The sequence below is a fragment of the Notolepis coatsorum genome (genome assembly GCF_963971535.1).
Source record: "Notolepis coatsorum genome assembly, chromosome: 6".
In the NCBI taxonomy this organism is placed as follows: domain Eukaryota; kingdom Metazoa; phylum Chordata; class Actinopteri; order Aulopiformes; family Paralepididae; genus Notolepis; species Notolepis coatsorum.
In genome coordinates, this window is record NC_140170.1 from 23,924,037 (window position 1) to 23,940,017 (window position 15,981).

At 43.0% G+C, this 15,981-nt stretch overlaps 1 protein-coding gene across 1 annotated transcript; it reads right to left on the reverse strand.

Annotated features, from left to right (window-relative positions):
- Positions 1-6,740: 6,740 nt before the first annotated feature.
- LOC311229405 (piggyBac transposable element-derived protein 4-like) lies at positions 6,741-10,717 on the reverse strand (the record flags this gene model as incomplete). Its single annotated transcript, XM_084315489.1, has 7 exons — positions 6,741-7,241; positions 8,967-9,200; positions 9,314-9,424; positions 9,645-9,762; positions 9,854-9,946; positions 10,056-10,284; positions 10,705-10,717. The coding sequence occupies 7 exons, from the start codon at positions 10,715-10,717 to the stop codon at positions 6,741-6,743; spliced, it is 1,299 nt and encodes a 432-aa protein (XP_084171615.1).
- Between the last annotated feature and the right edge of the window lie 5,264 nt (positions 10,718-15,981).

Consider the following 15,981-nt stretch of genomic DNA (forward strand, 5'->3'; position numbering starts at 1 on the left):
AACATGTTACTTTCCTGGCAAGAGTGTAGTGTTTGTTACTTTCAAAAGTAATGGTTACAACTAATTACATTTAAATTCTTCTTCTTTCTAGACTCCCTTGCCTTACAACTGTTTATGTGTGAAGAGGAGGTTCCCCCTGAGCAGCAGGAGAGGAGCCCCAGTCTGGACCAGGAGGAGCCAGAGCCCCTACAGATGAAAGAGGAACAGGAGGAACTCTGGACCAGACAGGAGGGAGAGCAGCTCCAAGGTCTGCAGGAGGCTGATATCATGAAGGTCACATTCAACCCTGTCTCTGTGAAGAGTGAAGATGATGAAGAGAAACCTCAGTCCTCGTGGTTTAACCAAATCCAGGACCCAGATCCCCTACAGATTAAAGAGGAACAGGAGGAACTATGTCAAGATCTAGAGGAGTCTGATAGGTGCAAGTTGATCTTACACCCTGTGAAATATGAAAACTATAGTGAGAATACTCTGTCCTCACAACTCAGCCAAACCCAGGACCCAGAGCTCCTACAGATTAAAGTTGAACTACATCAAGGGCTGGAAGAAGCGGATCGCTCCAAGATCACAGTAGACCCAGTGAAATGTGAAGATGGTGAAAAGAATGATCAGCCTCTTCAAACCCAAAGGGAGAGAAACGGAGAAGCATACTCTTTACCCAGCACCTCAACTGAACAGATGAAAACAGAACCTGATGCTGAGGACTGTGGAGTATCAGAACCAGCCAGTAACCTAGATCCAGCTGGTGATTTAGAACCAACTAGAGATGGCCAGCTCCTGTCTTCAGACTGTTCGGGAAATGAGACTGATGACAGTGATGATGACAGTCCTGAATCTGAGACTGATGACGGTGATGAATGGAAGGAGACTGCAGGGCCAGGTTTGATGACTCTGAAACCAAAGAAGACACCGAAAATACAAAGTTTGTCTAACAGCAGTCCTGGGTTCAGAAAGAAGGGAGATCTGAAGATACACATAAATAAGCATATTGGAGAGAAACCATTTAGTTGTTCAGTTTGTGGGAAAGGGTTCATTCAGAAGGGAGATCTGAAGAAACACATGAGAACTCATACAGGAGAGAAACCATTTAATTGTTCAGTTTGTGGTAAAGGGTTCAATAGGAATCAAAATCTGAAGGAACACATGATGACTCATACAGGAGAGAAACCATTTAGTTGTTCAGTTTGTGGAAAAGGGTCCAGTAGGAAGGGAGATCTGAAGAAACACATGAGAACTCATACAGGAGAGAAACCATGTAATTGTTCAGTTTGTGGTAAAGGGTTCTGTCAGGAAGGATCTCTGAAGACACACATGAGAACTCATACAGGAGAGAAACCATTTAGTTGTTCAGTTTGTGGGAAAGGGTTCAGTGGGAAGGGAGTTCTGAAGATACACATGATGACTCATACAGGAGAGAAACCATTTAGTTGTTCAGTTTGTGGAAAAGGGTCCAATACGAAGGGGAATCTGATGAAACACATGAGAACTCATACAGGAGAGAAACCATTTAGTTGTTCAGTTTGTGGGAAAGGGTTCGAGAATCTTAAGACACACATGATGACTCATACAGGAGAGACACCATTTAGTTGTTCAGTTTGTGGGAAAGGGTTCAGTCAGGAAGGATCTCTGAAGGAACACATGAGAACTCATACAGGAGAGAAACCATTTTTATGTTCAGTTTGTGGGAAAGGGTTCAGTGGGAAGGGAGTTCTGAAGAGACACATGATGAGTCATACAGGAGAGAAACCATTTAGTTGTTCAGTTTGTGGAAAAGGGTCCAGTACGAAGGGAGATCTGAAGAGACACATGAGAACTCATACAGGAGAGAAACCATTTAGTTGTTCAGTTTGTGGAAAAGGGTTCAGTATGAATGGACATCTGAAGAGACACATGATGAGTCATACTGGAGAGAAACAATTTAGTTGTTCAGTTTGTGGTAAAGGGTTCTGTCAGAAAGGAGTTCTGAAGAAACACATGAGAACTCATACAGGAGAGAGACCATTTAGTTGTTCAGTTTGTGGGAAAGGGTTCATTCAGAAAGAGAATCTTAAGACACACATGATGACTCATACAGGAGAGAAACCATTGTTATGTTCAGTTTGTGGGAAAGGGTTCAGTATTAAGGGAGATCTGAAGGAACACATGAGAACTCATACAGGAGAGAAACCATTTAGTTGTTCAGTTTGTGGAAAAGGGTCCAGTAGGAAGGCAGATCTGAAGAAACACATGAGAACTCATACAGGAGAGAAACCATTTAATTGTTCAGTTTGTGGGAAAGGGTTCATTCAGAAAGGAGATCTGAAGAAACACATGATAACTCATACAGGAGAGAAACCATTTAGTTGTTCAGTTTGTGGAAAAGGGTCCAGTAGGAAGGCAGATCTGAAGAAACACATGAGAACTCATACAGGAGAGAAACCATTTAATTGTTCAGTTTGTGGGAAAGGGTTCATTCAGAAAGAGAATCTTAAGACACACATGATGACTCATACAGGAGAGAAACCATTTAGTTGTTCAGTTTGTGGTAAAGTGTTCATTCAGAAAGGAGATCTGAAGAAACACATGATAACTCATACAGGAGAGAAACCATTTAGTTGTTCAGTTTGTGGAAAAGGGTCCAGTATGAAGGCAGATCTGAAGAAACACATGAGAACTCATACAGGAGAGAAACCATTTAATTGTTCAGTTTGTGGTAAAGGGTTCATTCAGAAAGGAAATCTGAAGATACACATGAGAACTCATACAGGAGAGAAACCATTTAGTTGTTCAGTTTGTGGGAAAGGGTTCATTCAGAAAGAGAATCTTAAGACACACATGATGACTCATACAGGAGAGAAACCATTGTTATGTTCAGTTTGTGGGAAAGGGTTCAGTATTAAGGGAGATCTGAAGGAACACATGATGAGTCATACAGGAGAGAAACCATTTAGTTGTTTAGTTTGTGGAAAAGGGTCCAGTAGGAAGGCAGATCTGAAGAAACACATGAGAACTCATACAGGAGAGAAACCATTTAATTGTTCAGTTTGTGGGAAAGGGTTCATTCAGAAAGGAGATCTGAAGAGACACATGAGAACTCATACAGGAGAGAAACCATTTAGTTGTTCAGTTTGTGGAAAAGGGTCCAGTATGAAGGCAGATCTGAAGATACACATGAGAACTCATACTTGAGAGAAAACAATTAGTTGTTCAGTCCAAGCTCAGGGTAGACTGGAAAAGAAGAGGGAACAGCTCCCAAAACACAATTTGCAGTATAAACAATAGGAACCCCCATATACTTTGTTTTATGTCACTCCAACACAATGTGCAGTACAAGTCACACAAAGATGTAAAAAAGATGTCACATTAAAAAGGCAGGTCTCTAAAGCAAAAATAAATGTGTTTTGATGATTTAAACACCTGCAGAGTGGGGGCCTGCCTAACATGCAGAGGCAGCTCGTTCCTGAATTTTGGGGCTGCCACTGCGAGAGCACGGCCCCCCCCTAAGCTTCAGCCTGGACTTAGGAACAGCCAGTAGGAGCTGATCTGAGGGACCTTGAAGGAACATAAGGTTCCAGCAGGTCCGAGAGGTAGACCGGTGCCAAGCCGTTCAGACACTTGGCCAACAGTAAAATCTTAATTTTGATCCTAAAACGCACAGGAAGCCAGTGGAGGGAAGCCAGTACAGGGGAAATGTGCTCTCGCTTACGTGTTCCAGTTGGCAGACGAGCAGCAGCGTTCTGGACTAACTGCAAGCGAGAGAGGGAGGCCTGACTGACACCAACATACAAGGCATTACAATAATCAAGACCAGAGGTCATAAAAGCATGTATAACATTTTCAAAAACATTGAGATAAAAAAGGTTCGACCTTGGACAGCCTCCTAAGCTGGGAAAAGCTTTTTCCCACTACAACACGTATCTGTTTGTCCATCTTAAGGTCACAGTCGATCTTATACTGATTATCCTGTGTATGTTATACTGTAGGTTTCACTTTCTACTGTTGTCTCAGTTACGGAATTCAGAGGGTTTCAGGCTGACCTCTGACCCTGTGTTTCATATTAACCACCTCCCTATTGACCAGAGGGTTTCAGGCTGACCTCTGACCCTGTGTTTCATATTAACCACCTCCCTATTGACCAGAGGGTTTCAGGCTGACCTCTGACCCTGTGTTTCATATTAACCACCTCCCTATTGACCAGAGGGGTTCAGGCTGACCTCTGACCCTGTGTTTCATATTAACCACCTCCCTATTGACCAGAGGGTTTCAGGCTGACCTCTGACCCTGTGTTTCATATAAACCACCTCCCTATTGACCAGAGGGTTTCAGGCTGACCTCTGACCCTGTGTTTCATATTAACCACCTCCCTATTGACCAGAGGGGTTCAGGCTGACCTCTGACCCTGTGTTTCATATTAACCACCTCCCTATTGACCAGAGGGTTTCAGGCTGACCTCTGACCCTGTGTTTCATATAAACCACCTCCCTATTGACCAGAGGGGTTCAGGCTGACCTCTGACCCTGTGTTTCATATTAACCACCTCCCTATTGACCAGAGGGTTTCAGGCTGACCTCTGACCCTGTGTTTCATATAAACCACCTCCCTATTGACCAGAGGGGTTCAGGCTGACCTCTGACCCTGTGTTTCATATTAACCACCTCCCTATTGACCAGAGGGTTTCAGGCTGACCTCTGACCCTGTGTTTCATATTAACCACCTCCCTATTGACCAGAAGGTTTCAGGCTGACCTCTGACCCTGTGTTTCATATTAACCACCTCCCTATTGACCAGAGGGTTTCAGGCTGACCTCTGACCCTGTGTTTCATATTAACCACCTTCCTATTGACCAGAGGGGTTCAGGCTGACATCTGACCCTGTGTTTCATATTAACCACCTCCCTATTGACCAGAGGGTTTCAGGCTGACCTCTGACCCTGTGTTGCAGCACTATGGTACTAGGTCACAGCATTACTTAGCTATAGATACACCGCATGTACAAAATGAGCTTGGCAAAACTAGTTTTAAATATTATACCCCAGACCTATGGAATGAACTTGACGCTTCAAGGCCCTCGACCTGGCATACCGTCCGGCAAAGGGAACCGCTCCCGCCTACCTCCGGTCAATGGTCTCTAACTACACACCCTCAAGACCCCTACACTCTGCATCTTCTGGCCGCCTCAGACCCACTCCTATCCGAGCTCCTGGGGGTCATCAAAGAGAAGTCGCCTATTCTCAGTCCTTGCCCCACAATGGTGGAACGAACTACCCACCCCAGTTAGGACAGCCGAAACCCGTCCAATCTTTCGCCGTCGACTAAAGACGCACTTCTTCAACCATTATTTGAAATTAAATAAAACATTTAATAAACTGTAGCACTCAACACTTTGATGAACATTGTCACTCAGCTGATAGAGTTGTGCCCTTCCCGATGACTTGTCGTACAGAACTTGTAAGTCGCTTTGGATAAAAGCGTTCAGTTAAATGACTGAATGTAAATGTGTGATGTCATAACCTAAGTCACACTTCCCACACGCTTGGTCTTGGCTGTTTGTAATAAACATGTCCCCAGGGTGCTGGTCTGACCTTGTGGTGCTGGTCTGACCTTTGACCTTGTGGGATCATCACACAGTCAGAACAACCAGGAGGAAGGTCTGGAGGCTTGAACTTCCCTTCCACGATGACACACGTCCAGGGGTGTAAAGTACTCGAGTAATTGTACTTCGTTACAATACTTAAGTACTGTTTTGGGGGATTTGTACTTTACTCAAGTATTATTAGGTTTGTATACTTGTACTTTTACTCAATTACATTTCAGAGAAAAAAAAAATACTTTTTACTCCTTACATTTAAAATGCAGACCTACAAAGTACAAATCTTGCAGGTCCAACCATTTTAATTAGTATATTTGTTTCTCTGGCCGAACTAATGTTAACGTTATTAATCCTGCGGCCGCGCTTTATTTAAAAACAGCCAATCAAATCCCCATCAATGTAAAATGAACCCGCCCATACCCATGCTGATTGGTCCTTGTGCAAGACTAGAACGCAGGGATCTTTGATTTAAACACCTGCTGTCAGAAGAATAGACAGTCAGAAAAAACGTGTTTTACTTAGACTTTTTAGTACTTCGGAGTTGTGGGATATTTTCAATGTTTTAGCTAATTTTGATTTAAATGGTATAATTCCCATTTTAAAATGTTTTATCATGGTATGTTTGGTATCTTTTTTTTCAGCACAGCCTCACATATATGACCTGACAGTTAGTTTTCATACTGCATAATACTGTATATACTGTATACTGTACAACACAAAACACAAAATCGGATTGAGAAAATGTGTTATTTTTACTATGAACCAATGCAAACATATTCAATCAAGCATATAAAACAGTGGAAATGCCCCCTCATGTAGCATATTTGCATAAACAAGAGAACAGGGCAGAATTCAATTCAAAAACAAGTATTTTCTTCATACACAGGTAATAAACCCAGACGAAATTTAGATTCTCAACTGGAAAATCTCACCATCATGCTTTTTTTTAGAAATAGTCAGTAAAAAAGTAAGTAAAAGTAAAAAAAAAAATATAGCATCATTATGGAATGTAACTAAAGTAATGTGCAAAATAATACTTGTTAAAAGTAAAGAGGAATATTCAATATACATATATACACTATATAGACTACTGTAGACTACTGTACATCATATACATATATGTGTGTGTGTGTGCGACATTGTACTGTGCTGTACTGTGCTGTCCTGTGTGCTCAATTGTGCCACAATTCGAAACAGTTTCGGCCAATGACGAGACAGAGGGCTACATCACAGCGCTTGCATTTCCAGGGAGTCGGGGTCCTTTTCCCCCCTTTGTGACACTGCTGGCAGATCCTGCGGCCATGTGTGGCTTTCTGTCTGACGTCCTCTGTAGGTGCTGCGATGGCAACAGGGATATGGTCTACCTTCCTGTCAAGAGGAGCTAGTGTGATGTCCACGCCACACAACTCACGCGCTATCTCGCACATGAAGTCCTTGTGAGTCATGTGTGCCTCCTGTTTTGCCTTACTGATTTCACAGTGGAGGATGTAGGCGTTGGTGCTCGCGATGTCCACAAAGTGGAAGAACATGGTCCGGTACCAGTGGGAAGTTCTGCGGCGTGTGGAGTAGTACTGGATCAGCTGGTCTGAAAGGTCAACTCCGCCCATGAATTTGTTGTAGTGAATCATGGTGTTGGGACAACGAAACATCTTGATCGTCCAGACCCCATGCACCTTCAAGATTCAAGAGATTCAAGAGATTTATTCATCACATACATAACAGGCATACAGTGAAATGCGGGTGGCCATGCCCGCTTCGATTGTGCAATAATACAAAATAATAAGACATAATAAACGGGTATAAAAATACATAAAGCCAGTGGCGGCTCTACCACTAGGGGCGCTCGGGCGCCGCCCCCCCTCAGGCCCTACCCTGGTTATATGAGAGAAGAAGAAAAATAAGTTTTTAGTTTTTTGTTTTATAGCCCTATAAATAATATAAACATGTTTAAAATTAATAATATTTACTCATTTTAAGTATGTTTGTGTTTCCAATGCACAATATAACGTTATTATATAAAAAAAAATCGTTTTCTTGAACAGGAAGTGACTCACTTTTCTTTTTTTTAATTCTTTTTTTGTATTTCTCGGCCCGGGCTAGACGCGATAGCGCTCTGAGTGCGCGTCACGGTTTGATCGCTGTATCCGTCACAGCCAATCAGTGCGTAACGTGTTGTGCGTTGAAATATGACTATTATGTTGGAATCCGGGCGCGATTTGAAGCGGTCTAGCCAGTAGCGTCAGGAATTTCTGTAGCCGCATTTCGCGGAGACGCTCTCTGATTGGCCGACGCCAGTATTTTTTTCCGTAGCAGAATTTCACAGAGACGATCTCTGATTGGCCGAATCCAATTTCTAATGTTCCAATTCTAGCTTATTCCTAGGTTGGTCCGTTGGTGGTAGAGATAGTTGTGTTGTTGTGAGATGCATGCAGCTGTTTGTCTTAGAGCGTGCTGTGACTGCAAGTTCTTTAGACTGTTAAGCTTAGGCACTCTTTCAAAGTTGGTTAAGGTTAGAGTTTGTCTTAGAGCATGGCGATAGAACGCCAGGTAGTTTGCAGTCTGTTCGACGCGGAAATGGACAAAGGAATGAAGTACTTGTGTTGTGTGGTGCTGCTAACAAGCTAACACTTGGCTAACAAGCTATATGGCGGATGCAGTCTGGACACAGTGGACAGTGGTCTGGAATACATCAACAGTGGATTATACACTTTATCAAGGCAAGCCCTCCTGCCCTGGACGTGTCAACTAAACAGTGAGTCTCTCTCTCTCTCGCTCTCTCTCTCTCTCTCTCTCTCTCTCTCTCTCGCTCTCTCTCTCTCTCTCTCTCTCTCTAATTTCGCCGCGTGTGGGTCATAACCACTCAGACAATGAATGGTAACTTGCTTAAAATGAAGAGACATACAAATGTGTTTATTATTGAATGGATCTGACATCATCTGAGAGAGAGAGAGAGAGAGAGAGAGAGAGAGAGAGCTGTGCGTGTTTGTGTTGGGCTATTGGAAACGTGGTTGCATTTGACTGACTGATCATATATTGATCGATGGCAATGGTGATAATATTCGCCAATGCGTGCCTTGTACATGTTTGCAAAATGTTTGGTATAGCGCCCCTAGTGGCGAAGCATCCACGAGCCGCTACTGCATAAAGCATATACCTTTACTCTCCTCTGGACCATTTCTGTAGGTTGAAGGACCGCTGGGTGGACGGTGGAGCACGCAGACACCTAGACAGAATAGAATAGAATAGAAATTAATCATCCACAGGGAAATTTTACACTACAAATCGCTCACAGTAGAGGGTACATGGTGTGTACAGTATGTGTTGTGTACAGTGTGTGTTGTGTACAGTATGTACAGTATATGTTGTGTACAGTGACCGTGGTCAGGTAGAGTACATACCTCCTTTGTGTCCATCCCCTTGGTGAAGACCAGGGATCCCTCTCTGATCCATCTAATGGAGCCTCTCTCCGACTTCTGGGTGAGGGCATTTGGTCTGCCCTTGGGACACCCTTTCCGGTTGTCCCTGTACGTACCACAGGCTCCAAACTTCATGGCAAGCAAGTCCAGGAACAGCTTGGGACTGGAGTAGTAGTTGTCGACGTAGATGTGGTATCCAGTCCCAAGGTACGCTGGCTGAATAATAATAATAACAATAATACATCAATTAGGTATAGCACTTTTCCAAATGCTCAAAGACACTTTACAGAGCAAAATAAACAATAGTTTTAGTAGAAAAAATATTATACCTGAATGAGATCGACAACGGCATCATAGGTCAGACCGTGTGCAGTTGTTGGCTTGTGTTTTTTGCCGAGGTAGATGTTGAAATTCAGCGTGTAGCCGTTATCGGAGTCGGCCTGCACAAACAGCTTGATCCCCCGTTTTATTGGCTTGTCCTTCATGTACTGGGTGGGTAGATAGATAGATAGATAGATAGATAGATAGATAGATAGATAGATAGATGGATAGAATAGTTTATTGATTTAGAATGGAATAACATATATACATTTGAACAGGTATACAGGTGGACGTGGTGTTTGTAGTGTCAGGATGTGTGGTATAAAAAGAAAAAAATACCTGGGTCATGCCAGTATGCGCCTTTGTCGCCACCATCCGCTCATCCACTGCCAGGTTCCTCTTTGGGTGGTAATGGGCTTTGCAGGAATCAAGAATGTCGTCCATCAGAGGCTTGATCCTGGACAGAACAAAGTCACGAATAAGAATAACAAAACAAATTGCCTAAGAATAAAATAGGCCTAAGAATAAGATAATAATAGAGTACGTACCGGGACAGCTTGTCATATTGCGGTGTTCCCTTCTTGGCATCATTGGTGTCATCATCCACTGGATCGCTCATGTGGAGGTTCCATCGGATCGACCTGAAGTCAAAGTCAGCTTTATTGTCGCTTCTCATAACATAGGACACTATAAACATAAGTAACATATGGGACACGATGTACATACACTATACAAGACTATATATTATACCTGAATCGGTCCCGGACCATGACCAGCCTTGGAAATGGCACAGATAGCATGTGCTGTACTTTCCAGTAGTCCGGGATGGCAGGCAGATGGAGGTGCGCCGTGAACAACTGCTGGCCGATGAATTTGGACATCTCCTCCGCGTCGACATCCACCCACTTGTGCTTCTGGCCCCGAGCTGTCTTTCTTGCAGCATACTTGTTCGTGTTGTCAGCCACGGTCTTCATTGAATCTAGGGAGAAAAACAACATAAACAAATCTTTAGGAGAGTATGCTGCGTGGGCATCAAGCTGGGGTCCCGGGGGCCTGCGAGGCATGAAACGGCTGACTGGCGGGGCTTGGTCAGGATCCTTTTCAGTCTTCCAGGGTGTCCGATCCGCCTGGGCTGCGGGTCTTTTCCTGGACCGGGACCTGGCAAGGGTGCTTCCGGTCGATGTTCCAGGTTCATCATCATCATCATCATCATCATCATCATCATCATCATCATCATCATCATCATCATCATCATCATCATCATCATCATCATCATCATCATCATCATCATCATCATCATCATCATCGTGTAGACAATGACATGTAAATACTTTATTTTCAACTTTTATGAACAGTTTTATAAACAAAAGCACTAACTTCCATAATAAGTCTGTCTCACCTGTCTGGGTCATTTGACCTGGCCGGGCCCCTCCTGGCTGGGCCTTTTCCCCTTGTCCTTCCGGTCGTTGTTCCCCGTCTGGCTGGGCCTTTTCCCCTTGTCCTTCCGGTCGTTGTTCCCCGCCTGGCTGGGCCTTTTCCCCTTGTCCTTCCGGTTGTTGTTCCCCGCCTGGCTGGGCCTTTTCCCCTTGTCCTTCCGGTTGTTGTTCCCCTCCTGGCTGGGCCTTTTCCCCTTGTCCTTCCGGTCGTTGTTCCCCGCCTGGCTGGGCCTTTTCCCCTTGTCCTTCCGGTTGTTGTTCCCCTCCTGGCTGGGCCTTTTCCCCTTGTCCTTCCGGTCGTTGTTCCCCGCCTGGCTGGGCCTTTTCCCCTTGTCCTTCCGGTTGTTGTTCCCCTCCTGGCTGGGCCTTTTCCCCTTGTCCTTCCGGTTGTTGTTCCCCTCCTGGCTGGGCCTTTTCCCCTTGTCCTTCCGGTCGTTGTTCCCCGCCTGGCTGGGCCTTTTCCCCTTGTCCTTCCGGTCGTTGTTCCCCTCCTGGCTGGGCCTTTTCCCCTTGTCCTTCCGGTCGTTGTTCCCCTCCTGGCTGGGCCTTTTCCCCTTGTCCTTCCGGTCGTTGTTCCCCGCCTGGCTGGGCCTTTTCCCCTTGTCCTTCCGGTCGTTGTTCCCCGCCTGGCTGGGCCACTTGTCCTTGGTCCAAGTTGTTCTGGGATCTCATCGCTGTAGACAATACTAAATACTTTATTTTCAACTTTTATGAACAGTTGAACAGTACATCATACAGCAAGCAACCCTTTTATTTAGTTTCTTACCTGGTCCTGATCAACACAAAGAAGTGACCCCCCCACCCCCCATCAACACAAAGAAGTGACCCCCCCCCACCCCCCATCAACACAAAAGAAGTGACCACCCCACCCCCCATCAACACACAGACACACACACTGTCCCCCCATTGCTCACACACAACGCTCTCTCAACATTCCATTCTGTATATTGTGTAACCCCCCCAGTTGTAGCCATCCACACACACACACACACACTCTGTATATTGCAAAGTCTGCAAGCAATAAAATAAAAAGCAATAACAGTGTCTCACCTGTCGGTCTCATGAATGGCTTCCCCAGTCTCCTCTCCTCTCATTCCTCTCCTAGTCCTGTGTACAATTCCATGTAGAAATACATTACTTTCAACTATACTAAGTGTTTTATTCAAACGTTGTACATGTGTGAGGTGTTTCCCAGACAGAACAGTGACATAATATAGCTGTACAGTACCCGTCAGGGACGAAAGTTGGGTCATCGTCGGAGCCAGATTGTTCACATACGTCCGAGCCCGATTCCGGGCCAATTACTCCATCAATTTCCACGTCATCTTCGAAATACTCTTCGCGTATAGGACGCACTACAACTCGCTTCTCCATGATACCAATTTTTTTTCCAAAAAGTCAAATTTTATACACAAACTTGCTCCGACAATCTTCCGACTGTTAGCTTCCAAAACACGAGGTCTGAGCAATGGAAACGTCTAGAAAGCTATGGGAGGAGTTAGCCCTGGGTCTACAGCTTCCGTTTCCGTTTACAGTGTGATGATACGATATTCCTAGCCAAAGTTATTCAACAAATACAAAATACATGTGGCACATTTTACGCACGCGTAAAAGTTTTATAGCACGAATTTAAATGATCCTGGTTCAGTTATTTATTGTTTTATCAACACCAAATAAAAAGGAGCGTGTAGTTTCAAGGCCACGTCGAAAAAAACCCGGAAATAGACTACATTTCCCAGGCAGATCACGTCAAACAATGACGTCATTCTGTCGCGCCGGCGATATCAGAGTCTTCTAGTACATTTAAAAGTGTGTTTTTAGCCAGATACTCTGATTTTGAGACGGTACCCATACTTTCACTTAAGTATAATTTCTGGGTACTTTTTACACCCTTTTTACACGTCACAGTAGCATAGTTTATACTCCATGCCTAATCCATTCTGTCTATATTAGGGTCTCTCAGCCGGGCCGGTACCACCCCCCTAGGGAGCGTTCAGAGAGTGCTAGGGGGGGGGGGGGGTAAGCGTTCCTCTGTGTTAGTGGGTTTTTATTGATGCCTCTAAGGCATTGGACCAAGTTAACTCACCAGAAACAGTTTTTAAAGCTGAGGGAGAGGGGCGCGCCTGGTAATATTATTAGAGTCCTGGTATGCCAACCAGACCATGCAGGTCATATGGGGTCACACTGTCTGCTCCTCTTGGTGTTGGGCACGGCGTCCGGAGTTACTCTCCCTGCACTCTTACATGTTTATATGAGGGAACTTTCTGTCCAGCTTGGCAAACACCCAACGGGTTATGTGTTTCATGGTAACATGGTGGTTAATCACTTAAATAATAATAATAATAATAATAATAATAATAATAATAATAATAATAATAATAATAATAATAATAATAATAATAATAATAATAATAATAATAATAATAATAATAATAATAATAATAATAATAATAATAATAATAATAATAATAATAATAATAATAATAATAATAATAATAATAATAATAATAATAATAATATAATAATATAATAATAATAATAATAATAATAATAATAATAATAATAATAATAATAATAGATCAAATTTCTATAGCGCCTTTCATGAAACCCAAGGTCGCTTCACAATCATAACAAAAAATAGGGCTATAGGGAAGTAGGGAACAAAGGGGGATGAGGGCAGGTAAGGGATAATGGACCTAATCTAATCTAAACTAACTGATGGGGAAAAGCCTTGGTGAAGAGGTGTGTTTTGAGAGCAGTTTTGAAGGTGTCCAGGGTTGGGGGGCGTTGTGGATTTCGGGGGGGGGGGGGGGGGAGCATCATGTATGCTGATGATTTGGCCATCCTGTCGCCAAGTAGTAGTGGTTTCCAAGAGCTGCTCAATATCTGTTCTGATTATGGAGTAAGGCATGACGTGAAATACAATGCCCAGAAGAGTGTCATTCTGATTTGCAGGACTAAAAGCGATAAGGATATTTATTTTTCCTTCTTTCTATCTGTCTGGGCTGGTGCTGGCCGTCTGCTGTAGTACAAAATATTTGGGTCACATTTATTACTGATCAAATTAGTGATGATTATGATGACATGTGCCGACAGCGGCGAGTACTGTATGCTCAAGCGAACATGCTGAGGAAGAAGTTCCATTTCTGCTCTGCTGGGGTGAAAGTTAACCTGTTTTAGGGCCTATTGCACTCCTCTCTATACTGCCCCCTTGTGGGTCAAGTTTAAGCAGCAGGCTAGTTTTCATAAACTTAGGTTGCTTACATGATTGTTGCCTGAGGATTGTGCTGAGGAAGCCCAGGTGCTGCAGAGCCAGTGAGATGTTTTGTGCTGCTGGAGTTAACTCCTTCATGCTCTGCTGAGACACCTGATGTATAAATGTATCTGTCGTCTGAATGTGCTGCTGGAGTTAACTCCTTCATGCTCTGCTGAGACACCTGATGTATAAATGTATCTGTCGTCTGAATGTGTCTCCGAACCGGATCATCCTGCTGCCGACTCAACCGAGTCTCAGTGACATCAAGTTCCAGTCCTGTGTCTGGAAGTATTGGTACAGTGCCCTGTTGTAGAGCTGCTTATGTTTTTATTTATTGTGATGTCATTTGTTGATTATGTTTGTGTGTTTTTTACTCTGTGGACCCTGTGTCTGTTAATAAAGATGATTGATTGATTGATTGATTGATTTATTGTAGGGATGCTCGATATTGGCTTTTTTACCGATACCGATATACCGATATTGTCCAACTCTTAATTTCCGATACCGATATCAACCGATTTGGGTTCCCCCCCCCAAAAAACAGAATAATTTCAGGTAATTAACATTACATATCTCTTGTTGTGGAATTAACACAACATTATGCATACTTTTGACAATAAATAAAATCAGAATTTGTTCTTACTTGCTTGCCTGGGTAAATAAAGTTTATAGAAATGTAAAAAAAAAAAAAAAAAAAATGAAAACCGATACCGATATTTTCCGATATCACATTTGAATGCCGATATCGGCCGATAATATCGGACATCCCTAATTGATTGCTTTAATATCAGGCAGACAACTTGACTGGAACCAGAGATTAGCCTATAGGCCTACATGCAGTGAAGCACAATCAATCAAAATCTAAAAATCCCACTTCAGAAACACGGAAAGTGTCACTTTTGTATCAAAGAAAATGTTTACATTTTGTAATGTTTAATTTTTTACACACTAAGTAGTAAAATGAGTAAATCTGATATTATAATAATGACGATTTTATTGGGTCCCCACCATCCACCCATTGTTAGAAGCCTTCATTTGACACACGACACTGACAACAGACGTAATTGACCCAACAAACTGAGCCAAATAGAAACATTAATGGCTGAGAATTTCATAGATACCAATGATAAACAGAAAATCATAACTGAGAGCCGGAAATGTAATTCCCATTGTGTGTGGGGGGGGGGGGGGGGGGTTATGATTTCATTTCATTTCATTGACAACAAACATAACATTGGTTATATGCAGAGCCATATAATAGAGAGTTGCGACACGCTTTGATCTCGCCGACAGGATATCACGTGGCTCACGTAGCTACCTATAGTTCCAATTTGGTCTTCCTGATAACTTGATTTCAGCGGGACAGAACGGCAGAACTAATTATACGGCTCTGCTACTACTGTTACAGCAATTTTTGGTACTTATTAATACAATGTGCATTGATCACTGTTGCGTTATATCATTTACATATCTGCTACTTTAATATTTACATTATATCACTAGGCGATGACGCCAATTTCGAACGTTAAATGCTAGCTGACTTATTTTACATTAGCCATATCACCAGTTGTTACACAATCAAGCATAATTGTATTAATCAGCCCACATTACAGTTATATGTTGACAACACTTTATATTCAATATAATAGCATTTCAGGGGAGTGGCAGAGAGACTTGTGCTTCTACACATAATGCTATCTATAAGACATTCATACATGCACATGTGGAAATGCAGTGAATATCATATCTCAAGCTGTTTACTCTGCATTTCTTAGCATTTACATTTCATACTGTAACCATTGATACTACTCAATTAAGCCAAGAAAGAAGTTTGGTCAACAGTACAAAATATACAAAGCAACCAATTGCATTCCACAATTTTTTTATTATTATAGGCCTATAATATGTCCAATGTCCATGTAGAGGTCCAGTCTTCCACTCCTGTTGTTTGTAGTGCTAGGGCCTTTCTGTCACGACTGCTGCT